Below are 27,533 nucleotides of genomic sequence, written 5' to 3' on the forward strand. Positions count from 1 at the left end.
CATCCAGCATTCCCTCCTCTGCCCGCGGATACAGACAGACCAACAATAATGATATCAAACTTTCCACAGGCAGATGAGATTGGGAGAAGTCACAAATGTCTTCACCCAGGACAAATGAGGATGAGGTAAGGTGTCAGATTGTTTGTTAAGCTGCCCATCAAATTCTCTCTCCCCTTCAATGAGTGTGTGAAACAGACGTGGTTTGATTTCTCAGAATTATGCTGCGACTGAGTGGTTGTTTTTCCCCCCCTGAGATGTTAACAATGGATCCTTAGTGATGCAGAAGAGAGAATCATCCTGGGGCTATCCCTGGCACCCCTACAAAACCACACCTCAGCTCTCTCGCCCACGCTCCATCAGCCTACCACTGGGGATGCATGAGGGTATGAGCAGAGCAGTCAAACAAGTGCAGGTGTCCCATTGACAGATACTATATGTTCAGGGGAATTGGCTCTTAATGGCTCTATAATGTGTTATTGTTTACCCCACACGGCACAACCGACCTATCATGAGAGAGATGGTTTGCTGAGCCTGTTGGTTGATGGTTGACACTTGTCTCTCCAGGCTACTTGCTTCTCAACAGAGGCCTGTTTTAACCCACCCCCACATGTCAAAAAACATGATTCATGTTCAAGCCACTTCTTGCTCTTGCTGCTCACCATTTTTGGTTGTCATAACACCTTCCCAGGGCAGTGGTGGGATATGTTTAGATTTAACATGTAGCTCAGACAAGTAGAGAAGGAGAGGAAGGGCCCCTACGAGCCCTTTGGGCAGATTATGTGGGGCGTATTTGCCTCCCTTCTGAGGTCGTAGGGTCCTCACTGTCTGTGCTCTATCTTTCAGCCCTGGAGAAAGGAGGAGCTGAGTTTACCGGTCTTCCCCCCACACCTGAGCACTACAGGCAGATACTGACACCTAGACTCCAGGTGTGGAGCATGCTCGCTTCACTCTGATTGACCAAGTCATCATCATGTGTCCGTTTCAACTCCTCTCCTGCTAAACTCCCCTGTTCTGTTACGTTTAGGTACTTCAATCACTGAACCCACCTATGGGGAAAGAGACAAAGAAGGACTGTGTAGGTAGGGTTGAACTAGGGTTTGTTGTTGAGGTTTTTAGGATAGGTCTAGTGTGAAGATGGATGGTAGAGATGTTTAGCCCTGTGTGTGTGTGTGTGTGGCCCGTTCTCTGAACCACCAGTAAGACACCCTATTTCCTGATGCCAGGGCTGGATCCCTGGGGCCGTCAAAAGCAGTTTCCTGGAACTAGAGAGGATTTTGAGCCGGATCAGTCTCCCTCTCCTGGCTAGACACCATGGCAGCAGCACTGTTGTTAGGTGGAGGAACTCACCCGTCCCACTGAATGAGTCCCCTATGCCTTTGTTTTAAACATAAAGGGAAAATTATATGTTATTAAATCACTTATTTTTAATGCACTGAACGATCCTTCTCAGGCAAAATAATACATTATAACTCTACAATCATAGCCCCGGAGAGACAAAATGAAGAGCCCAATTATGACGAGCTAAATTGCTTCAGGGCAACGATGTTTGGATACCAGTCATTTTTTGGAAGGCAACTGATCTTCTCATTCTCCTGAGGGAAATGATCCGTTTGTCTTTGAAGCCGTGATGAAAGGTTGAATGAAAGCAGATGAGTACCTGTCAAAAAAGAGAGGGAGAATTCATAAGGTCTCTGTCTATGGTGACCAGGGAGAGGGGTTCGACTGGCATTTGTTTCTGCTCTTTGGCTGTAATGGAGCACAGCGGTGTGTGGAGGTGAGCGGGGTGAGAGGGGCGTGCCCACCCAGAGAGAGGAGGAGGTGAAATGACTGCCCTGAAGATACTGGTGAGTCTCTCTCTCCTCTCTCATTCTCTCTCCCCTTTTCTCCCCCCCCCCCCCCCCCCCCCCCTACCTGCTGCCTTTCTGGCCTGAGAGAGCACAGGGAGCATGGATCATGCAGCTGTCAGCCTCACACACACACACACACAGCCCTGTGGCCATACCACCTAGGAGTGGTGACACCTAGACCCCGGAGCATCCGCTCTGCTGTCTCGGTGAGGATGAGAGATCATGTCCACCCCCATGACTGGATGACATGCCGTCTCCCTGCACTATGCTCTCCCAGGGAGAGAAGGTAAACAGCAACATGGCACAGAGAGGAGCACAACATAGCACCTCACCGGGCTTCCCCTGCCTGCCAGTAGCATTACACAGAGTGACAGCTTCCTACCCACAGTCATGCACCAGGGTTTAATCACACTCTCATCATCAAGTCATATGTGTCAATGAGTCTTAAAATGTGGTTTTGAGGAAGTCAAAAGAAAAGATAGATGATAGATTGATGGATACTTTAATTGTGATACTGAAATGAATGAATTGGGGGAATTGGTTCTATGATGAAAATGTAGATATCGCAACTAACACTTTTATGTGTCCACATATTTGATTATTATCCAATAATTTAGAGGTTTGATTTTACAGATGTAGGATCTTAATTTGATCACTCTTTTGTTGCTGAGAATTTTCCCACACAGCAGGAAATGCAAACTTATAGTTTATTCAATGTTTTAAAAGTCTTCTAAAGTTTGTATTTTCCACTTTAAAATGTCAGACTTGATTTGCCCTAATGAAAAATGTATCAGGCCTGACAAAAATTGTCCATTAATTATAATCCACATAATAATTCACATGTCCTGTTGCTGCAGGATTATTTTCCTGCTGTAGCAAACTGGTTCATATTAAGATCCTACATCTGTACAAAGGGTAATCTTTCAACAACAAAAAATCTTAGTTTTACAATCAAATAGAATTTCAGGTGATACCTCATGAATGTAAATATCCCATACAGTATGAATAAGCATATGAGTTCATAGCAGCACCAGATGTCATGTGTTGAGAACACAGAGCTCTGGACCTTATCTCTATTTTCTTGTTCTGGACTTTGTTGATCTGGGAAAGCTTTATTTGTGCTTGTAATGGAGGTCATGCCTACACTGTTTGTGTGTGTGTGTGTGTGTGTGTGTGTGTGTGTGTGTGTGTGTGTGTGTGTGTGTGTGTGTGTGTGTGTGTGTGTGTGTGCGTGTGTCTGTCTGTCTGTCTGTCTGTCTGTCTGTCTCTGTCAAATCAAATTTGATTTGTCACATGCATCGAATACAACAGGTGTCGACTTAACCGTGAAATGCTTTCTTACAACGATGCAAAGTTGAAAAATAGTAACACAAGAAGAATGAAATACACAAGAATGGAGATATATACAGGGAGTACTAGTACCAGATCAATGTGCAGAGGTATTTGAGGTAGATATGTACATGAAGGCAGGGTAAAGTGACTAGGCATCAGGATAGATAATAATAAGGTATTTGAGGTAGATATGTACATGAAGGCAGGGTAAAGTGACTAGGCATCAGGATAGATAATAATAAGGTATTTGAGGTAGATATGTACATGAAGGCAGGGTAAAGTGACTAGGCATCCAGATATCAGATTATAGAAAATAATAAGAGTAAATTAAAGAACAGAATATGAGCAGTATATGATTAGTGTAAAAGTGTGTGTGTGTGTGTGGTGTGTGTGTGTGTGTGTGTGTGTGTGTGTGTGTGTGTGTGTGTGTGTGTGTGTGTGTGTGTGTGTGTGTGTGTGTGTGTGTGTGTGTGTGAATGTGTGTGGATTTTGTGTGAGAGTGTCAGTGTAGTGTGTGCGTGTTGTGCTTCTTTGTATTTGTGTGTGCACACAATGGAGCTGAGAGAAAGGGGGAGACAGGGAGAGTCAGATAGGGAGGTATAAGGGGGCTTATCGTGGTCTCTTATCACCGTAGCTGCAGAGCAAACAGCTGTGTTGGTGCTCCAGGTGTTCCTCCACTGCAGCCATGGGGCTCATGGGAACAGCCTCCCCCACCAGTTTCCCAGCCCTCAGCAGCCCTCAGACATGGAGGAAAGGATTGCCAAGGGCTTACAGATGTAGGATCTTAATTTGAGCAAGTTTGCTCCAGCAGGAAAATAATCCTGCAGCAACAGGAAATGTGAATTATTATGTGGATTATAATTAATGGACATTTTTTGTTGGGGTTGATGCATTTTTCGTTAGGGCAAATCAAATCGGACATTTTTTAAGTGGAAATTACCAACTTTAATAGCCATTTTAAACCTTGAATGCAGTACACGTTTGCATTTCCTACTGTGAAGGAACATTTTCAGCAACAAAAAGTTGAGGAGGGGGTTGGGGGGCGAACACAGGTTGAGGGGATGGGAGGCATCTTTGCTGTGTGAAATTAATTCACTAAAGAAGTTGTTGTCATCTGTCCTGCATCATATCTACTATCTATTTATGTTTCTCTCCTCTGTGTACTTGTCTCTGAGGCCTTGGCTCGGTCTCCAATGAACCGCACGGTCTCCCTCAGGGTGCTACTTCAACCCTGCACGGAAAACTGCACTGTTTGAGACATGACAGTGTCAGAAAACAATGTCGTAAAACTTGCAGTTATACAAAACACAAACACAGCACAGGTATTCTCTCACGTGGGACTTTCATGAGTTCTACCTGTGAATTCGACCTGTAGAACCTTCAGTAGAGCTCACTTTTGCCTCAAAGGTCATCAGTAAAATGCCCATGTCTCCTCTGCTGACACCCATGCTACAGCACAAGTTACCCTAACACCTATTTATATCCAGACTCATCAACAGCCTCCCGGTCAACCACCAGTAATAACTCCCCATCCAGCCACCTATACTTCAGTGGTAGGCCCCTCCATAGAGGTATGCACTCAGCCCTGCCATGGCTCTAGGCATTGCATGTTCTTGTTGTGGGTTGAGCAATTGCATTAGTCATTTCACATTCCAAATTCCTACCCCATGCCGTATTCCCCAACCCTCTCTCTCTCTCTCCCGCTCTCCTTCACCCAATCCATCGCTCTGTTCATCCCTTCTTCACTTCCATTTTGCCAGGGCTGGGTAGGGTGTGGCCTGGTTTGGTGGTTTGGGCATACACACCGATGCTATCCTGCAGTAACTTCTCCTTAGAGGAGGAAATGTGACAGAGACTAGACTTTTGACCCGAGGGTTCAAATTACAGGAGGGGACCTTGCTCTATGTATGTATGTATCCTGGAGCAAAGTACCTAGCTACCTAACCCGCTACTCTCCAGTTAACATCTGCTGTACTTGTACAAATAAGTAATATATAAACCTGAAAGCTATGTATGTTGCTATGGATAAGGGCATTCGCTAAGCAACGCAAATGTGTCATACAAATACATGCATCAAAATGTCCAGGCCCAGAGCTAAATTCTTCTTCATCCATCAGAGCATGACACATTGCCACAGCCCAGCCCAGCATAGTCACCGCCCACTGAACCCGGCCAACAGAGACACAAGGCCGATAGTGTTACTGCCACCGTCACCCTACATTGTGTATGTCATTCACGTCTCTGTTGTGTTTCAGGATGACAGTGAAGAGTTTGAGCAAATCCAGCCTTCCTGGCCAGCCTCACACACTCGCACATGAACACTGGGACTATAAGCACACACGCACACCACTTTCATTATGCTAACCACAGGTGCACACACACACATATGCAAAAACAATTATGTTCCCTCACCTTGCTGTTTTCAGTCTGCACATAGAAATACAATCACATACACATGTATGTTATCCCCCTTCTGAAGCTCCCCAGACTCCCAACTCTGAGCAGCCTCAGTCCTGTCCCTGGGGGCTTGTGCGTGAGAAGATGGCAGTGGACTCAGCAGCCCCCTCCGCTCAGGGCAGTGGGGGAAATGAAGGCTTTAGGAGTTCATTATAAAACAACAACAGCAGCAGCAGCAGGAGATCAGCCTCCTGGGCTCCAAACGATCCCCCGTCTCATCCTTCCATCGACTTCTCTCTCTTAATGTTTCTCTCCATATCTCCCTTTCTCCCCTCGTCCGGCTCGCAAGTAAACGACACGTCCTTCCGTCTGGTTCTTGCGTTCCCGTCCTTTCTCCCCCACTCTCTCTCCCTCTTCACCCCCCTCTTATTGTAAAGCAGTTATATGTAATAAAGGTAAATGTTGATAAACAGTCATTAGGTGGGGTCCTATATGAGCCAGCAGTCTGATCATGTCAACCTGTGACCTGTTGGATGATTTAATAGAGCAGAGCTCATTATGTTGGAGCAGAGAATGTTCATGTCTAAACATCAAAAGCTCCGGGACACGACACAGTCTGTAAATGTAGCAATATCTCAAACAATAAGCCTCTGTGTGATTTGGTTCCCAGTGGAGAGCCTTCTCTCACAGGTACGAATATTTCATTTCTAATCATTAGCGTGAGATATGACCTTTTACCCTTTGAGGGGCGCACTGTATATTGAGGTCAAAGGGGGAAAAAAACATTCTGTAGACAACATTCTTCTGCATCATCGTCTTTGACATCATCATCATTACTGTTGTCATCGTGGCTGGCCTGTTGTGCCAGAGGCAGAACACCTGTATGTGCGTGCTGCTCTCCTCCCCCTGCATGTGTTGGGCAGTTGGTGGTTGAGAGTGATGCACTGAGACCACAGTCCTTTCAGATGAAAAGGAGGGCAGGGCAGCACAATCAGGAAGTGGTTTTGCTGGAGAGAGACTGCTCGTGTGTGGAGCTCAGGGCAGGTGTATGGCCATGGCTTTTGTGACTGTGATTCTGTGATTGGTGTGTGCGCGTGTGTGTGCGAGAGAGAGAGAGAGAGACATAAAGGGAAAGGGAGACAGAAATTGATCAGGATGAAAGAAAGAGAAGTTACTGCCACAAGGCTCCCATACTTTCATTTTAAGACGAGAAAGTAAAATATAGTAACAGGTAACAAGCTTGATCATTACTTATAGTAACTATGAATGGAGACAAAGACATTTTTTACAAATGTATATGTTGATTTATTTGAATTGCTTTTAAATAAGAATATACAGTATGTCACAATGTAAATCATATTGTTACAGTATACAGCTATGACCCAGTTTAAAGGAACTGTACATTGATCTAAAAGTTTGACTTTAGTTTCGTGACAGACACAAGGAAGTATTTGCAAGGCAAATAAATCATTATGATAATTGCCCAAAGACCAGATGAGGTAGAGATATATACGATTCCACTGTCTAATATGCTTTGAGCCTGATATGAGTTATATCCATGTACATAACTCTATATCTCTGCATAAACAAGAAAATAAACACTGGCACAGGGAACTGTTGGAAACATAAATAGGTGCCTAAAAGCCCTAGGGGCAGATATGCACCTTCAACCCTAACCCATGGACAGACACAGAGGTCTGGCATTGAGAGCTGGAGGAATGGCGGAGTAAAATACTGCTATTTTCTCTGATTGGTAATTGAGAAAACAAGCAGCATGATTGGGCCATTTCAAAGACATTAGAGAACAAAGATGTGCCTGAATTAGACTGTAGAGAAAACGGTTTGATTTGGTCAGGGGAACACACTTGAAAGCACAGAGTGCGTGCAGACATGCCCACTTATAAATACAAAATAGAGCAAAGTTCTTTACAGTGTCAGCAAAAGAAGAACTTTGCATGGCCGTTTTTATGGACAGTGTTTGGAGTTTCCCTTAGTTTGAGTGCAATTTCCTTTGCATTTTTCCTTTACTGTGTTAACAATGTAAAACATGTAGTATTATCATAGACATTCTCACAAGAGACAACAGGTCTACTTTACCACACAATAACCCTATGACTGCATTTAGTCAAAAATGACATACTAACTCACTGTGATTATAGGCAACCTGTACTAATATTCCATATTCAGACATCCAGTGATTCAATGGGACTTTTTAAGGTGTGTGGTGGATATCAGTATTGACCCAGATACATTTCTCACCTTAAAGCAAAGGAGTATAGTACTATACATAACATAGCCAACATAAGTGCTTCATTTTTCTATTATGAATGAATGAACCCTTAGACTGCTCTCACAGCAAATAAAGAGACAAGCAAACAGCAAATGAGACTGGCAGACAGGGAGACAGACGTCAAGAGGCTCTAGACTCCACTTTGGAAATGCTCTAAATCTTGATTTAAGCACTACAGCATAGTAGCAGTTAGACAAACTGACTAAGAAACAGACCGACAAGAGGACAGGACCAATGGAACTGTCAGGGCTCCCACAGAGATGATGTTGCCAAATAATGATGGTGACCTACTGTCCATTCCAGTACCATGTGAAGAGCCCATTCCCTGCACATAACTGTCCAGCAAGGCAACCCTCTCTCCCTCTCACATAAGGTCTGTGATGTCAGTGCATTCAGTAAGAGCAAAGCAGAAAGTGGTCTTGATACTGCCTCATCTGAGGAGACCGCGCATGTTCGATTCCATCAAGTGGCAAACTACCAACAACATTATGACCTTGTTCCATTTCCATGCTTCCCAAAACAGTTCTCAGTTCAGAACAGGCATCTGTAAGGGTATGTTTAAAAGTCAAACCCTTTAATTTATCAAGAGTAATGTCTGAGTGGTTCTAGTCCTGCCATTTTGAATGTTCTCGTTTTCCTCTCCCCATCTTTTTGTCTCTTTGTCTCCATCTCTCCCCCTTTTCAGGTATTTTTGCAGGTGTACACTTCCTCCTCCCTGACACAGGTTTGGCACTCTACATGGCAGCACCAGCGCACCTGGCAGTGGCAGGAGAGGGTGGTGAGGTGCATGGCCGTGTTGTAGCCGCGCCCGCAGCAAAGGCTCTGGCAGCTGGTGTCCTTGGCACAGGAGCGTCCGGCCGTGCCGGGAGAGTAGCGTGACGGCCTGCAGAAGCTGGGGGAGTCCTCCAGGAACACCAGGTCAGTGGAGCGGTGGCTCTGGCCGTGGCGACGCGGCCCCGCCAGCTCCGTCTCCCCGGTGGCCGTGTTGGTGACGCTCAGCACACGCACGGCCGTGTCGTAGCGGAACTTGAGCAGCCGCCCGGTGTCGTGGAACGGGGACAGCTGCTTCCAGCAGGTCCGCACGGCACAGGAGCCGGAGACGCCGTGACACTTACAGGTAGTCTTCAGGCCACTCTTCACTGCCTGAAAGGGAAGGAGGGGGGAAAGGAGGGTGAGGAGGAAGGACGGGAAGAGAGTGAGATGTCAGTTTATTCAGTCTGATTCATTAACTGGGCTCTTATCTTCGGTGCCTATCTAGACAGAGGGAACCAGTTTCCTGCAGGGTGGGTTGGTGGGGCGGGGGTCAGATGGTGTGGGGCTAGTCATCCTTGAGATGATTGAGTTGATGGATTATGGAGACTGTTCGGCATGCAGTATTTCATACACCTGACGTCTCGCATCTAGACAGCGCCTGCGGATTCCTTTTTTCAATGTGTTGAAACTAGCTCTTTCTCACTGCTTCTCTCCTGTTTCTCTCCTATGAAGCCTGAGGCATTAGAGACAGGCATCACAGACAGACAGCAGAATCTTTCCACCCTGTTCTGTGTGTGTGTGTGTGTGTGTGTGCACGGAAAACGATCATAAGAGTTTAAAAAGCTGAAACAGTTAGAGAGTTTGGGTTAGCGGCTAAAGGATGCCTTCGTTCAAAAGTTCACTGAGCATGGTGGTGGTGGGGTGGGGGTACCAGCGCTGAGGCACTCAGCCAGAGAGACTCTAACTGGGTGGGGGCCAGAGACAGGTCATGCGGCATGGGGGTCATCCTTACGGGGAGGGGGGAGGGGGGAGACCCAGGGGCTACTTCAGGGTTGAAGAGTTCTGCCGAGTTCCGCCCTACGCAGGTATGAACCCCTCAGGGGCATCTCAGAACATTACTGAGGGATGGGGGTTAGAGGGGGGTGTTGTGAAAAAAAACAACCACCTCCGGGTCTCTACTGAGCCGGATAGGTGGAAGGTGAGGAAAACGCCACACTCAATAAAGATAAGATAGACTACTTCAGTTCATCCTGTTGTTTGTATCTCTCCCTCTCTCCGTCTCTGAAGGGCCTGCTGCCTCAGGTGAAAGGTAAAGGGGAAGAGCCTTGGGGCTGGCTGTTTCTAAGCTACACACACAAATACACACATAGTGGTTACCGTATGAACATTATGTGGATTTATGGAGAAGAGCACAGTTCAGCGCCATACATTATGTGGAAAAAAATGCTTGCTCGTATATTAAAGGAGGCAACAGTTATAATTGTTCTCTCTGACGGGAGACCTTTAATTTTCTGTGGGCCCGCACAGCAAGCTTTATCATGCCTGCCTTGGAACGCCTGGCTCCAGGGATCTGACAGCAGTCTGTCTGCTCTCCTATCCCTGTTACTTGCTGCCTCCTTCAGCCTCGACCAGCCCAGGCCCAGTAGCTATCTATCCACCAGGGCTACAAGAAGGGAGACACTATGCAGGGGGAGTGGGCTACTGGCACTGGATGAGCTATATGGGCAAGGAGTCAGGGCTAGACCTGGTAAAGTCACACAGTCCCTGCTGCCTCTGTTGTAAGAGTGCATTGTATGAAAAGCAGTGTTGGGTTTGTCTTCTGCTGGTGGGTCTAAAATTGAGCTGCTATTGGCTGATATGTTTTATGATGCTCTCCTGAGCATGGGAGGAAACTACTCGCTACTGGCATAGGCTTATACCTTTCTATGTTGAAACATTTTAATTTAAGCCACAATAGTGTCACTCACAAATGATTAATGGGCTTCTTGTTGTTTTGCTTGAGCTTATCCACACGTCAACACTCACTCACTCACTCACCCGAATTCCAACGTTAATGTTGTGGGAGTCGATCTGCGCCCTCAGGTCTTTGCTGACCCTCTTCTGGCCCAAGAACTTCTTGAGAAATTTGGTGCTGTATTTCAAGTTGTCACCGCAGACCCCCCACTGCCATGCCTCGCGATGCTGTATTCCTGGGGAGTCATCGCATGTGCACCTCTCCATTCGGCCTGAGCTGCAAGCCTTTGCTAGTGCGTGGGACAATGCCGCTGAAGACACCGCAAGGAGAAAGGCCGTCTCCTTGAAGCCTGGAAACGACAAATGACATCAACAATTAATAATAGTCTACAATACATTTTTTATATATATATATTTGTTTTAAATGTTGTTTAGTCCTCGTAAATTGGCTAGGCCCAGACATGCAAAAACTAGACTATCATCCAAGCTCATGCGATACATATTTTGGTTACATTCTACTCCCATATTTCTACTACAGTGTTCCATTTCAAGAGTTGTGTCATGATTTCGCACTGTTATTTGCTTAGCCCAGAGACATCGCTATGATGTATTTTAATCCAATTAATTCTTATTTTGACTAGGAAGGATTTTTTTCTCAGATAAAAGTCAGTAATCACGCCGCCCTTTTCCTCTGGTAACTGGGCGGTTTTGGGAGATATAAATAACCACTGGGCCCTCGTCGGCCCCGCCGCACCGGGCTTTTTGGCTCTTTAGCCCTTAATTAACTCCATGCTGACCTGTTCATGGCTCTTCGTGCTGATAGCATAACCATGCTCTGAAATTATTTTATAAGTGGTGGAGCGTTAGCCGCGGACTTTTTTTTGTAGGCTATAGACTAGAGTTTAGCCTGGCTCTTTATTTTGAGATCACTCACCTACCCCACCACAGTCAATTTATCAATTCAATATACTTACATTTACAATCAATTGCATCATTGCACTTGAGAAATCATTTGCATCATCAAGTAGTAATTTGACCCTTACGATATTCACAATACAACATCAGTCTAGGTTATTAGACCTACATGTTTACATGTTTCCCATGATGCGTCCCTCCAGATGGAAATCTTTCCCTCGTATCTCTATGTGTGTAAATACATAGAACTCTATGAATTGATGACATATTATTGCACCTCTTTTCAGAAGACTCCCGCGGCCGTCCAAGCTACAGTTCCAGCGCTCGTTCCGGAATTGATAGCGGCACTCCAAGAGGCTGAGACGCACTGATTCACGCAGCGTCTCGGCCAAACCCGGCTCGCGGCGACACATTCGTTTCTGCCTACGGGTCAGGGTCATCTGCTCGCATTGTTTCAGGTGAGCTTTTCCCGTTGGGGGTTCATTGGAGAACGGGGCAGGCAAAAAGACCAAGGGCTCTCGGCCTGTCAGCCTTTCAAAGGAGACAAATGTATACATTCAGTGCAGTATAGTTATCACGGACTTTACCAAATTCAAAAGGAAAAAGTCATATCAATAATCTTAGCAAGAGAATATAAATATGTAGACCTATAAATAATAACCAACGTTCTGGTGGTCCTGGGAATAAAGAAAACATGTTGTTCCAGAGTAATTTATATAACATGTGTCCATAACAATTACATTTGTTTATAGAGCCATAGCCTATAAATCGAGAAAATATGTATAGTTTTTGCTGACTCTACAAGCTTTTAACAACACACTACACATAGGTATACGCGCAATTAAGTATAAACGTAGTAAGTCATATCAAAATGACTGAATTTGCTTCCAAAGTAAAATTACGCACATATCGGACTACATTTGACTTCGTCTGTCCTACCCACATGTGCCCAATAAAACCACACAATAATGCTAAAAAAGGAAACTGAGTGTAGGATTCTAATTTTAAAATAAAATATTAAAACAAATCTGTTTATGCATGCAAATGAGCTCCCTCATACACATTTCGACTATTGCCAAAAAGTGAGAGAATTGAGGTGGTGCCAAACTCGAGAGGTCAGGAGACCGTGAGAAACCATTCACACTCACAGCAAGTCATAGATTATACAAAGGCTATCTTAAATATTCAAATATTCTGCTCTGATACTTATTTGGCAAATTAATAATCATCAATAATATTATAATATGTAGTGGTATCATAAGGATGTAGGCCTATTTGAAAAATTGCCACACAGCCTTGTAAACTAGTCTACTTTGTTTACTTTTAGATAGCAGAAAAATGCAATCATAAATCATCTCTGTGGACTTGAACATCCAAACAAGTCAACATTTACAGTCCTACATTATTAAGGTCTCGTGCGTAATTGCGCACGATAGTCATGGAACGCTGGGCTTCCATCATATAGGCAGGCTATGTACGTCGCATCACATGCATTATTCCCTAACGATATCGATCTGCTGTATATGTTAGAAGCAAGGAAAAGACAATAAATGCAGAGACATAACAGTACAAGAGTTGTGGCTGACCCAAAATATGCTGCAGTGTGCGAAAGGAGGATGCAGAGCTCAATGAGTCGCAGTAGGCAGGCGGTCCTTGGGAGCCTAGAGCACATGATGACGGGTCGACGCTGCTCTTCATCTCGCTGATTCTGCACTGGGAAAGTCTGTGCCGTCTGGCAGGCTCACCTCCTAAGTGGCCCACACAAACTTCGGTCCACTGCGGCAGGCGCGGTCCCAAGGGAGGCAAGGCCTCTGGGGTGCGCATCATCGTGCCACACGCCCATTGGACTGACTCCCTTGTCGTCCCGCCCCAACCATTGAAACGCCCCCCACTTAGATGGAAATGACAGGTAGGAAATCTACCTGGCTGTGATGAGCATTCGTCTGGGTTTTGTCATTATCGTGCCTCATATTCAGACTTGCTGGTGCATTTTCATTCTACCCACTGACAGATCTACTCTGCCATGTTTATGGTGGATACACCAGTGGCAGGTGTATGGGCATATACCAGAATAACTATATGCTATAGGATGTGGCTGGCTATAGAATGACTATAACCGAGTGTGCACCTTTAAGAAGTTATGTGGCTTCCTGAGAAGGTAGACATAGCCTACAAATACGAACATGCAGACACAATTGTTATAGCAAAAATGGATCTTGGATTATAGGCATAGGATTCCATAGGCATATATTAAGCAATACATACTTTTATACAGTTGAATCTCCACCATCACTTGCTGTCTATTTTACATTGCCAGCAAAGACTCGCTGATGGTCTGTCTCGTTCTTGATAACTCTATTTTAATTTTGGTCATAATGTTTACAAACCACCAAGGCTCTAATCTAATTTTCTCTACCTAACAGTGTTTTTTCTTTGATTCTTACTTACTGTTTCATAGCAGCAGGAAAAAAACGCTATAAATACGTTTTTATACTCAACTGGATTACATCTTTATTTTTTTATATATTTATTTATGCTCACGTGGGCGCTTGACCAAACACCTGCAAAGAGAAGCAACACATTGTGGGACAGACAGCCCTGACAACACACAAACTAATAACAAGTGGCATGCCCTCTGCCCACTGCCTAGTCACGGTGAATAAGTAATTACTGTACAACATCACATACAGACAAACATCAACAATAAGCTTTTATTTTAATGCAATGCATCTCAAGGCTTATATCCCCTAATTAAAGAATATTCTGTGCTTCATGACACCTGTAGATATATCTGCATACCACCCATGATGTCTCAGTCCATAGGCCATTTTCATATAAAATCCCTGTTATTCACTTCATGTCCAACAGCATCAACAACAACTCTGGTTTACAATTACCATGTGGATGAATGGGTAATCAAATATCGAGTTGTCTGCTCAGTGTGGCACCTGCATAACTGAGGGAACCGGACAACCACCTGAATTAGATAACCATGAGCACAAACACATGAAACGTGGACAAACTTCCACCTGATGATATTGCACTCGCATAGGCCTATGCCTAGAATTTCAGTGGTTGATTTATGGAAAGGAAACACGAAACGGAAACTATTGGCTTTGATTTATTGGGACATTATGACTGCAGCATGGAGACGGCCCCATCTAGTGGATTTAATATGAACAACACACATTGTGAGCCTTTAAACGATGACCCCAACAACCTTGATGAACGCTTGAACCCTGATGCACCTTGAACCTTGCAACCCACTTCTCCCCTCTGCCCACCTCCAAGGCCCCCCCAACTCCAGGTTACCTACCTATTGGCCCTATAGACCTATCTGTCATTGTAGACCTTGCATGTTAGTGTTGGCCATAGAGATCCCATTAAATTACTTAATTTGTATTCTAATTCCTATTTCTATGGTGTTGGCTCTGACTCTTTCCGGCTGTTTAAAAGATGAATGACAGAAACAAGCTGGAATTCTTTGATCAGAAATGTAAATTGTAGGCTATTGCTTATTGATTGAGATGATAATCTCTATGATATTATAGGCAAGTGGCCTAGCCATAAGGCATATAAGGCAGCACTTGCTTGCCATATATAATGTAAGGCTATACACACCCATGGTCCTGTATTTCCCGGACGTTTTTTTTATTCTTCTGGATTGAACAAATGCAACCGGTTTGTTTTGTTTGCTATCCTCCCCAATGATGATGGGTTGGGCCAGTGACACATTTCTCCAGTCTCCATTGAAGCCGGAAACATGGGGCGGGGAAGAGGCGGGGATGCTTGATCCTACGGGAAGCTTGACTGGTCTTTCAGTTTGTAGGGCAAACTGGAGGAGGGCCTTTTGTAAATCTCCGCCCTCAACATTAAATGTTGTTGCATCGATTGGTCCGCAGCACAGCAAGGTATGGTTTTGTGACTTGCATGGATAACATGATTGGTGAAGATCTTACGATGTACAACGTTCATGACGCGGCTTTCTTGACACTTGTGAAAGACGCCATTTTGTTGTTAGCGGTGAATAGGAGCGTAAAAGAAAGATCGAGAAACCGCCACTAAAAGGTAAAACGTGTATACCAAGTAGCAATATAATATGTAATTTATTGTATTTATTTTTTTCATGAATCTGGAATGCAAACGATTGCTTATTTGCTTTCGGCTTGACCGCAAGCTTTGACAACGAATGCGTAGACTCAAACCAAACGAGGATAATCTGCCGTCAATAGCTAGTTAACGTTAGCTAGCTCGCCGGCTTCATATTTTCACGACCTGTAAAAGTCGTGAGAGCATTATTCCGCAAACTTTACTGAAATTGTGTCAGTAAGTATTCGCTGGTCATTGTGATTGGACATTCAGCTTCCTCCTATTTTGAGTCATGTCGAGCCGCTTCGTTTGCTTGTGCTAGCTAACGATGTAAGCAAAATTAACGTTAGCTAGCTAGCTACGCCTATTTTCTGACTGCGTAACGTTAATTTACATGGATTGAGATTTGAGTCGTCTGCCGCTTATTAACTAGCTAACCAACGTTAAACACGTCTCTAAATGAATGTAGTTAACCAGCCTGGGGGTTAAACGGTAAGGTAACTTGGACGTGGTGGTCTCTACGGCCTTCTACCTGGGTACCTAAACGGTGCCGGGAAGCTTTAGCTAGTGTAACTGTGGGTACTGTATGGTTAGATTTGGTTTTGGAAACTGTTGTCAGTGTCTTCAAACTGAACGGGTCACATGGTTAGTCACTAACTAGTGTTACAAATCAAAGTAGCTAACTAGCTAAACCCTTATGTCTAACATAAGTCATTTTAATGGACAGACAACTGAAGCAAAATAGTGTGTGTGATGCATACAACGCTACACGCATCTTAGTGTTATTTATTACTGTGACACCCATGTCTCTGACTTCCATACATTTCCATTTTCAAACATTGAGTTCTCCAGGAATCTCTGGCAGATGTTCCTACTTTGTTCAGGTCCTGATGAGGGGCTGATCAAACAACCAGTGTAGCAGGATAACCCCAGTATGCCTGACGTTTCAACTTTCCCTTATGGAAAAACATCGCTAGACTTAAAAGAAAAATGTCCACTATTTGCCTGTCCAACAAGAAAATGAGCCTCCTTGATGCCCCTAGTGTTCCCTCAATATTAATGTGTTGCAGAAAATGTTTTTCAAAGATTGTTCAGGACAAGAGCAAAAAGTCCCTTCTGCCACATTGGCATTCTAGTGACGGCCATAGGGACGATGTGTGTTTTGATAGATTAACACATCGATGCACCCCAAAAAGACCACCTCAAGCAGCCTTTATTTATTTATATTTTACCTTTATTTAACTAGGTAAGTCAGTTAAGAAAAAAATCTTATTTTCAATGACAACCTAGGAACAGTGGGTTAACTGCCTTGTTCAGGGGCAGAACGACAGATTTCTACCATGTCAGCTCGGGGATTCGATCTTGCAACCTTTCGGTTACTAGTACAACGCTCTAACCACTAGGCTACCCTACCGCCCCGCATACTGTGATAAGTTCACTTAACTACTCTGATGACTTGCTGCAGGCCTCCCAAAGCCCTCCCCTATCATTCCTGTTCCCTCCGAAGACGATGCATTCTGAGCACTTCCTCTTTGCTTTAGTTGAGGAACAGGGTGACCAATCCTGATTCAAATGAGCTGGCATTGTTGTGATGTCATTGTTAGAAATCTGCAATTTCTGAGCTTTTCTAGTTCTGAAACTTCCCTCTGTGGAATGTCTGTTTGCTAGAGCTAGATTCGTTGTCACATTCTGAATCCAGGAAGGCACTTTGTGAAACTGACAACTCCCTGTGTTCATGTTAGACCTCAAATCACACCCCTCCTAGCTTTTGTTTGCCTACAGTTGTATAGTTTATTTCAGAAGTGCCAGGGCGTGTGTCATATTTAAATGGCTTCAGCATTTTTCTACCGAAGAACGCCTTTATGAATTATGTTAATTTCTATACCATTTGCCACACAATTGTCTTGAAGGAGTGTAATAATACTGTGTTGGTGTTATCTTATGAAGTCATTTGTAGTCATGTGTTAGTGGGAGTGTTTTTGCACAAGATCAGAGTTGTGTAGCAAAATGTTCCATTATTTTAGAAGTCATTCGTGTCCTTTGGAGAAAGACCTGAGTGTTCAATAGCCTATTTGGTGTGACAGGATCATTGTTTCCCTGTCTCTCTCCTGGTTAATTCAGCAGTATGTCTCTGCTTACAGGTGTGTTGTTACCTCTCCCATATCCAGTCTCTAGTACTCTGGTTCCTCTGAGCGCTGACCTATATTCGCCACATCACTGGCCTCATTGTGTGCTTTTCCTTGAGCTCAGCCTGCATGCTCTTCGTTTCACCTACAACACCTGTATGGGTCTTTTATAATGCGCTCCCATCGTCCCCTACTCTTGTCCAGTTTGTATTAAGACCGCTAACTTGTCTCAAATATAAATCTGTTTTTGTCATGGTGTTTAGGATACACTATTTTTCTGATGTAGTGAGCCTGTTTCATCATAGGCCGTGTCTTAAATCACATGATTCTGCGATGTGGTTGGCAACATACTGAATAATAGGAAGGATTGTTATTGCAATGAATATTGATTGAAAATGAAAGTCAACAATTGATACATTTGTGGGTCATTCCATGAGTGCCTTTTGCGACCCTTCGATAATTTAATTAGATATTGTGCACCAATATTGTATTTTAAAAGCCTGTTATATTAAATTATGTGCCCTTTAATATAATAGACAACATGGAGAATTCAATAAATCTTCTGAAGTGCCAAAATGCAGCATTTTGAAGTCCCTCTGTCAACTCTCACTTCTATGATGATTTTAACCCACTTAATCCCAACACTTCTCCAAGGTTCAGCATCATTGTAAAGCCCTAGTTATTTTGTTGCTAGATAGTTATTTCTGAAGATGATTATTTATGTGATTCATTTAAGTATGTCCCTCAACCCTGTTAAATTAACTCGAATTTTAATATGGTGGCACTGTCTTTTAAAACATTGAACATTTAATAGTAATATCTTAGAGTAAAAGCAGATGAGCTGATTCTACTCTTTTTGGAAATTTTGTGGTGCAAAACTGAGCATAACATGTCAACCCTGTTACCCATTCTCTAGAAATGTTGTAACAATGTATTTTTTGTGTGACGCTTGCATTTAATTGCCCCTCCTGGTTGCACACACACGTTTCTGTGACAGTTTCCCTGTCATAAGTGTTGTTGTTTTTTTACACCTTTATTTAACTAGGCAAGTCAGTTAAGAACAAATTCAAATTTTCAATGACGGCCTAGGAACAGTGGGTTAACTGCCTTGTTCAGGAGCAGAACGACAGATTTTTACCTTGTCAGCTCAGGGATTCGATCTTGCAACCTTTCGGTTACTAGTCCAACGCTCTAACCACTAGGCTACCCGCCACCCCAAATTTGATGGTTGATTTAAGAAGAACTCAACCCTGTTACTTTATTTTGCACTTAGTAGGCTCTGCTTACTATATATAGTCTTTATAAAAACAAAATGTATCTCTTCAGAGGATTTTTATTTGTATTTTTTCATGAAGTTGAAGTTGTGAAAGTTACACTTCTCAAAAGGCACCAAATTGGTGTACATTTAGAAACGCATTTCAACAGTGAGAAAGTTATGTAAAAAAAAACAACATGAATTGAAAGTTATGGTAAAAAAAAAAACGTGAATTAGTTATGGTGTTGTTAGACATGTATGTAGGCTTCTATTTGGGACTGACTAGGCTATTACATTTTAATCGTTGGGGCTGCTGTTACAGAGCCTGTTTGTGTTCTTGCCTGGTGGGTGTTGGGCAATAGGTGTTCAGGTGGCGCTATGTTATAACCAGCCTCTACCCCTGGATCGTGTCTCTGGTCAGTGCTCTGCCAGTCATGTGATCCACTTCTCTGCTCCTGGCTATGAGTAAACAGTTGCCTGCCACTCAAAACAACACTGACCTGCAGCCCCTTCAGCCAAGTCCTGCTCGTGTGTGGTGTGAGACCCAGAGGCGCCACTGTGAGGGCCCATTGTTAAGACTCAAAATAAACAGACAGCGACTGAATGCTTTTCTCAGCACTTTTTCTCCCCCTCATGAATTTACTCTCTGTGGTTGCCCTTTATCAGAGATAAGGAAGCTTAGCCTGACATTATTACCCTCACAGGTCAAAAGTCTTAATGAAATTACCAAGGATGGGAACCCGTTTATACATTTATAAATGGATTCATAAAAAATGTCTTGTTTTACACCGATCCTACACCACCCACGTATGCGGGAGCGGTGCAGAATATTTTAATGTTAATGAATCATTTCATCCACACTGCTCACATACGTCAGCGAGCTTTTGTGTTACCGAATATGTGGACACACATACACACGGCCGGTTTAGCCCGGTGTTAGGCACAATGAATGTTGTACGACTACTAGCTTAACCGTTTTGGTTTCTGTCTCCCTTCCTCCAGATTAGCCAAGATGGGGAACATGTTTGCAGGCCTGTTTAAGAATCTCTTTGGTAAAAAAGAGATGCGGATTCTGATGGTGGGGCTGGATGCTGCCGGCAAGACCACCATCCTGTACAAGCTCAAACTGGGAGAGATCGTCACCACCATCCCTACCATCGGTGAGTAGCTTAGCCTTATCCCTTTTACCGCTTCTCATCACACACTCCTCACTTAGGTACAAACCCCTCCTGAAATGCTCCCCAATACTCCTCCAACACCTTGCTCCATGTGAGTTTCATGAGGTCTAGGCTCCTGTTTGTTTAGTTGTAGGGGAGTGGAAATGAATGTCATACCTACAGCCATGTACTCCCTCTGTCCCCATCTCATCTGAACTCTGATCACTGGCCACATGCCCAGAGTACCTGCCTACATCAGCTGCAGAGCTCCCACAGGCAGGCAACGTCCTGCAATGTGGCTGTTGTCATAGGGACTAACTGACTTTTAAATATAGGAATGAATGGCGCTTTACAGCCCCCGCCCTGAAATAAATGTTGCATTATATGAATGTAACACAAGGCTGATGACATTACATATTCCAGTAGATGTTCATTCACTTTGCATATTTTATTCAAATATACATTTTAATTTGCAGCTACATTCGGGCAAAGATATTTCATGTAGGCATTTGTGTTAAGGGAGTGACTTAGCTTGCCTGTTTGCGATTGCTGATATGTCATCTCATAGCCTCTTGGAATGTTAGTGTCTTAGGTTTCTGACGTAACTGATCTCTCTCAGGTTTTAACGTTGAGACGGTAGAATACAAGAACATCAGCTTCACTGTGTGGGATGTGGGCGGTCAGGACAAGATCAGGCCTCTGTGGCGGCACTACTTCCAGAACACCCAAGGTGAGTGGACACTGTCACCAGAACCCCTCTCAGCACCATCTTCACTCTTTCTGGCTTTTTGAGTCGAGACTGTCCCGGGTAAATGTTTTTGTTTTCCTCACCCTCCATCCTTTCTCTCCCCCTGCTTCTCTCAGGTCTGATCTTTGTGGTGGACAGTAACGATAGGGAGAGAGTGAATGAAGCGCGGGAGGAGCTGACAAGGATGCTGGCTGAGGACGAGCTAAGGGACGCTGTGCTGCTTGTGTTCGCTAACAAACAGGTGAACTGACTAACTGGGGAGAGACACTAGTGTGTCAGGAAAACAGTAGTTTTTTTACCTGCTACACTGGACATGTAAATTTAGCTTGACACAAAGAGTGAGCCACTTAAATCAAGTTCTCAGCGTGAGCTAACAGGTGCTTTTTTTCTCCCACTAATTTGGTCTTTTGACCAATCAGAGCAGATATTTTGCCACTAATTTGGCAAAAGATCACAATTGGGCTGCCTGTGTTAACGCAGCCCCAGGCTTCACCAGTAAACTGCATCTGTAATTGGTAGTACAGTATTATTATTCATATGGTTTGCAGATACTAGTAGTTAAACTCAAGGTCATACAATGGACTTCCTCTATACTAAGTAGAGGTCGACCAATTATGATTTTTCAATGCCGATACAGATTAATCGGACGATTTTTTTTTATAATGTATATATTTGTAATAATGACAATTACAACAATACTGAATGAACAATGAACACTTATTTTAACTTAATACATAAATAAAATATTAAATATTATTATTTAGTCTCAAATAAATAATTAAACATGTTCAATTTGGTTTAAATAATGCAAAAACAGTGTTGGAAATGTGCAATATGTGCCATGTAAAAAGCTAACGTTTAAGTTCCTTGCTCAGAACATGAGAACGTATGAAAGCTGGCGGTTCAATATTCCCAGTTCTTCAATATTCACACTTAGGTTTTAGATTGTAGTTATTATAGGAATTATGACGCATCGACTATTTCTCTCTGCCATTTGTATTTCATATACCTTTGACTATTGGATGTTCTTATAAGCACTTTAGGCTGGCAATACTAATCTCGGGAGTTGATAGGCTTAGTCATAAACAGCGCTGTGCAACAAGCATTGCTAAGAGCTGCTGGCAAACGCAGTAAAGTACTGTTTGAATTAATGCTTACGAGCCTGCTGCCTACCACCGCTCAGTCAGACTACTCTATGAAATCAGTCTTAATTCTAATATAATAAAACACAAATATGAGCCTTTGGTCATTAATATTGTCAAATCCAGAAACTATCATTTCGAAAACAAAACTTTTTTATTCTTTCAGTGAAATATGGAACCGTTCTGCATTTTATCGAACGGGTGGCAACCTTAAGTCTAAATATTGCTGTTACATTGCACAACCTTCAATGTTATGTCATATTTATGTAAAATTCTGGCAAATTAGTTCGCAACGAGCCAGGTGGCTCAAACTGTTGCGTAAACCCCGACTCTGATTGCACTGAACGCAGGAGAAGTGAGACAACTTTCCTAGTTAATATTTCCTGCTAACATCGACATTTATTTTAACTACAGTGGGGCAAATAAGTATTTAGTCAGCCACCAATTGTGCAAGTTCTCGCACTTAAAAAGATGAGGCCTGTAATTTTCATCATAGGTACACTTCAACTATGACAGACAAAATGAGGGAAAAAAATCCAGAAAATCACATTGTAGGATTTTTAATGAATTTATTTGCAAATTATGGTGGAAAATAAGTATTTGGTCAATAACAAAAGTTTATCTCAATACTTTGTTATATACCCTTTGTTGGCAATGACACAGGTCAAACGTTTTCTGTAAGTCTTCACAAGGTTTTCACACACTGTTGCTGGTATTTTGGCCCATTCCTCCATGCAGATCTCCTCTAGAGCAGTGATGTTTTGGGGCTGTCGCTGGGCAACACGGACTTTCAACTCCCTCCAAAGATTTTCTATTGGGTTGAGATCTGGAGACTGGCTAGGCCGCTCCAGGACCTTGAAATGCTTCTTACGAAGCCACTCCTTCATTGCCCGGGCGGTGTGTTTGGGATCATTGTCATGCTGAAAGACCCAGCCACGTTTCATCTTCAATGCCCTTGCTGATGGAAGGAGGTTTTCACTCAAAATCTCACGATACATGGCCCCATTCATACTTTCCTTTACACGGATCAGTCGTCCTGGTCCCTTTGCAGAAAAACAGCCCCAAAGCATGATGTTTCCACCCCCATGCTTCACAGTAGGTATGGTGTTCTTTGGATGCAACTCAGTATTCTTTGTCCTCCAAACACGACGAGTTGAGTTTTTACCAAAAAGTTCTATTTTGGTTTCATCTGACCATATGACATTCTCCCAATCCTCTTCTGGATCATCCAAATGCTCTCTAGCAAACTTCAGACGGGCCTGGACATGTACTGGCTTAACCTCTTACATCTAGATGTGCCGCTAGCGGAACGCCTCGCCAATATCCAATGATAGAGTGTGGCGCAAATTACAAACACCTCAAAAATCCCCAAACTTCAATTTTTCAAACATATGACTATTTTACACCATTTTAAAGACACGACTCTCCTTTACCTAACCACAATGTCCGATTTCAAAAAGGCTTTACAACGAAAGCAAAACATTAGATTATGTCAGAGTACCCAGCCAGAAATAATCACACACCCATTTTTCAAGCTAGCATATGTCACAAAAACCAGAACCACAGCTAAATGCAGCACTAACCTTTGATCTTCATCAGATGACACTCCTAGGACATTATGTTATACAATACAAGCATGTTTTGTTCAATCAAGTTAATATTTATATCAAAAAACAGCTTTTTACATTAGCATGTGATGTTCAGAACTAGCATACCCACCGAAAACTTCCGGTGAATTTACTAAATTACTCACGATAAACGTTAACAAAAAACAACAGTTATTTTAAGAATTATAGATACAGAACTCCTTTATGCAATCGCGGTGTCCGATTTTTAAAATAGCTTTTCGGTGAAAGCACATTTTGCAATATTCGGAGTCGATAGCCCGGCCATCATGGCTAGCTATTTTGACACCCACCAAGTTTGGCACTCACCAAACTCAGATTTACTATAAGAAAAATTGGATTACCTTTGCTGTTCTTCGTCAGAATGCACTCCCAGGACTTCTACTTCAACACCCAATGTTGTTTTGGTTCCAAATAATCCATAGTTATATCCAAATAGCTGCGTTTTGTTCTTGCGTTCAAGACACTATCCGAAGGGTGACGCGCCGGCGCGTATCGTGACAAAAAAATGCAATATTCCATTACCGTACTTCGAAGCATGTCAAACGCTGTTTAAAATCAATTTTTATGCGATTTTTCTCGTAAAATAGCGATAATATTCCAACCGGGAGACCTTGTTTTCGTTCAAACACTGAAAATAGAAAATGGAGTCCTCACATGCACGCGCGCACCCGTGTCATTGTTCTCAGAACAACCACTTTCCAAAACCCCTACTGTTTTTCGCCCAGGGACTGCAGAGATCTCATTCCACGTTCTGGCGCCTTCTGAGAGCCTATGGGAGCCTTAGAAAATGTCACGTTACAGCAGAGATCCTCTATTTTCGATAAAGAGGCTATAGAAGGACAAGAAATGGTCAGACAGGGCACTTCCCATATAGAATCTTCAGGTTTTGGCCTGGCATATGAGTTCTGTTATACTCAGACACCATTCAAACAGTTTTTTAGAAACTTTAGGGTGTTTTCGAAACAAATCAAATAATTATATGCATATTCTAGTTTTTGGGCAGGAGTAATAACCAGATTAAATCGGGTACATTTTTTATCCGGCCGTGAAAATACTGCCCCCTATCCTAAACAGGTTAAGCAGGGGGACACGTCTGGCAGTGCAGGATTTGAGTCCCTGGCGGTGTAGTGTGTTACTGATGGTAGGCTTTGTTACTTTGGTCCCAGCTTGCTGCAGGTCATTCACTAGGTCCCCCCCGTGTGGTTCTGGGATTTTTGCTCACCGTTCTTGTGATCATTTTGACCCCACGGGGTGAGATCTTGCGTGGAGCCCCAGATCGAGGGAGATTATCAGTGGTCTTGTATGTCTTCCATTTCCTAATAATTGCTCCCACAGTTGATTTCTTCAAACCAAGCTGCTTACCTATTGCAGATTCAGTCTTCCCAGCCTGGTGCAGGTCTACAATTTTGTTTCTGGTGTCCTTTGACAGCTCTTTGGTCTTGGCCATAGTGGAGTTTGGAGTGTGACTGTTTGAGGTTGTGGACAGGTGTCTTTTATACTGATAACAAGTTCAAACAGGTGCCATTAATACAGGTAACGAATGGAGGACAGAGGAGCCTCTTAATGAAGAAGTTACAGGTCTGTGAGAGCCAGAAATCTTGCTTGTTAGTAGGTGACCAAATACTTATTTTCCACCATAATTTGCAAATAAATTCATAAAAAAATCCTGCAATGTGATTTTCTGGATTTTTTTTTCTTCTCATTTTGTCTCATAGTTGACGTGTACCTATGATGACAATTACAGGCCTCTCATCTTTTTAAGTGGGAGAACTTGCACAATTGGTGGCTGACTAAATACTTTTTTGCCCCACTGTAAATATGCAGGTTTAAAAAAATATACTTCTGTGTATTGATTTTCTGAAAGGCATTGATGTTTATGGTTAGGTACATTTGTGCAACGATAGTGCTTTTTTCCGTGAATGCGCTTTTGTTAAATCATCACCCGTTTGGTAAAGTTGAAGTAGGCTGTGATTCGATGATAAATTAACAAGCACCGCATTGATTATATGCAACACAGGACAAACGAGTTAAACTAGTGATTATGTGAAGATTGATTGTTTTTATAAGAACAGTTCATGCTAGCTAGCAACTTACCTTGGCTCCTTGCAGCCACAAGGTCCTTTTGACGCTGCACTCGAGTAACAGGTGGTCAGCCTGCCACGCAGTTTCCTCATGGATTGCAATGTAATCGGCGTCCAAAAAGGCCGAGTACCGATTTATGAAATCTTGAAATCGTCCCTAATTAATCGGCCATGCCGATTTTAATCGGTTATGCCGATTTTAATCGGTTGACCTCTAATACTAAGATGGCTTGTGAAGGTCTGTTGCAGACGCATGTTTTCCTGGGTTAACCCTTTTCTCTCCACTCTTCAGGACCTCCCCAACGCTATGAACGCAGCGGAGATCACAGACAAGCTGGGCCTGCACTCCCTGCGCCAGCGTAACTGGTACATCCAGGCAACCTGCGCTACCAGCGGGGATGGGCTCTACGAGGGCCTCGACTGGCTCTCCAACCAGCTAAAGAACGCAAAATGATCCACCATTCCGCCGTCTGTCTGCGTCTTCGTCTGCGCAGTGTGTTATGGGCGACAGCGCTGGTCCCAGCCCCTCTCTCCTCCCGTCTCTCTCACTCCATCCCAACCAATGGGGCTTTGACCAGTGATACCCCACATACGCGCGTGTGTGAGAGTGCAAGTGTTTGTGTGGATCTTAATATGTATGTATGTATGTATGTATGTATGTGTGGGTGCATGTGTGTGAGCCGGGAGTGGGAGCAGCCCTGCTGTGCCTTCAACAGTCACTCTCACCCGTGGAAATGACAGCATGGCTAACTCTAGCGCCCTCCCCTCCTGCCCCACCCTCAGTGGCTCTTAAGACACCCTGGTTTTCACAAGGCAAAGAAAGACCCGGGATGCTAAGTCTTATGTGTAATCTGAAAAATGAATAAAGTTTATAGATTAAAAAAACTACTTTGATTTTTCATCCACTAGTGTTGCGATCTGTCACACACTTGAAAAACTGTTGGTTTGAGACCCCACACCATGAAATAAATCTCAATGTAACCTGTATCAGGTTGGAAAAAAGACAAATAAAAATAGCTTTTCCATCCTAGATCCTTCTTTGCATTCTTTGGAAAATCATGCTGTTGTGTTCTAGTATGCCCAGCTGCATTGTTCTGGCTGTCTTGGGCACACTAGCTAATAAATTATTAGCTAGCATTCAGTCGCTGTCCTAACCCTCAAACGTCAATTGAAGCACAACAAATTAGTGATGTCGCCACGCCCCTCGTCCACTCGTTTTTGTTGTTGAGCGTATCCACCTTAGCCTGAATGATGATGGTGCTTGATAAGACCTGCAGGACTTTAGGGTCAGCTGTTTAGTATGCATTACTGACTGAAATGAGTTGTTACTATTGTTTTTGGTTTATTAGAGTGGAGCAATACTTGTCTGCTGGCTCCATGTAGCTAAGTTGTTGTTCCAAAAGGTAACCATGGTGACCAGCTGCTGACCCTGCTGCCCTCTAGGATCTGAAGTGATGTCCTCTTTATCACACTGCATCTTTATTGGTGGCTAATGCCACTAAGTGATGTTCCTTTCACAGGGCCTTGTGAGATCATTGATAATGCTTTGATTGAGTGAAAGATCCTTACCGCCAGGTATGGAAAACGCAATAAATGTGTGTGTGTGTTTGTGTAGTACTACACTATATTAGCTATGCTAGGCAGAGGGTCAGTGTAGTTGAGTGTAGCTAGCCATAGCTCTGCTAGTGTATTGGGTGAGTGTACATGGGATTAGTTGGGTGTTTTCAGCACCATTCCTGTCCACTGGAACAGCGAGGCCTTTTGAGAGTTGCTCCCACTCTGGCTTTCTCCTCATTACATTTTCTGTTGTCTACTTTTTT

The 27,533-nt window shown here is 43.4% G+C and overlaps 2 protein-coding genes across 2 annotated transcripts; one reads left to right on the top strand and one right to left on the bottom strand.

The window, feature by feature from the left end:
• Positions 1-6,857: 6,857 nt before the first annotated feature.
• Positions 6,858-13,268, bottom strand: LOC106607324 (protein Wnt-9b). The gene is made up of 4 exons (XM_014204176.3): positions 13,074-13,268; positions 11,765-12,018; positions 10,657-10,922; positions 6,858-9,009 (listed from the first exon to the last, which is right to left on the bottom strand). Exons 1-4 carry the CDS (start codon positions 13,157-13,159, stop codon positions 8,548-8,550), a joined length of 1,068 nt encoding a protein of 355 aa, XP_014059651.1. The 5' UTR covers positions 13,160-13,268; the 3' UTR covers positions 6,858-8,547.
• Positions 13,269-15,403: 2,135 nt separating this feature from the next.
• LOC106607323 (ADP-ribosylation factor 2) lies at positions 15,404-26,743 on the top strand. Its single transcript, XM_014204175.3, has 5 exons — positions 15,404-15,555; positions 19,960-20,117; positions 20,734-20,844; positions 20,979-21,103; positions 26,006-26,743. Exons 2-5 carry the CDS (start codon positions 19,970-19,972, stop codon positions 26,165-26,167), a joined length of 546 nt encoding a protein of 181 aa, XP_014059650.1. The 5' UTR covers positions 15,404-15,555; positions 19,960-19,969; the 3' UTR covers positions 26,168-26,743.
• The last annotated feature ends 790 nt before the right edge of the window (positions 26,744-27,533 follow it).

This window comes from Salmo salar, chromosome 06 (assembly GCF_965601325.2).
Source record: "Salmo salar chromosome 06, fSalSal1, whole genome shotgun sequence".
Taxonomy (NCBI): domain Eukaryota; kingdom Metazoa; phylum Chordata; class Actinopteri; order Salmoniformes; family Salmonidae; genus Salmo; species Salmo salar.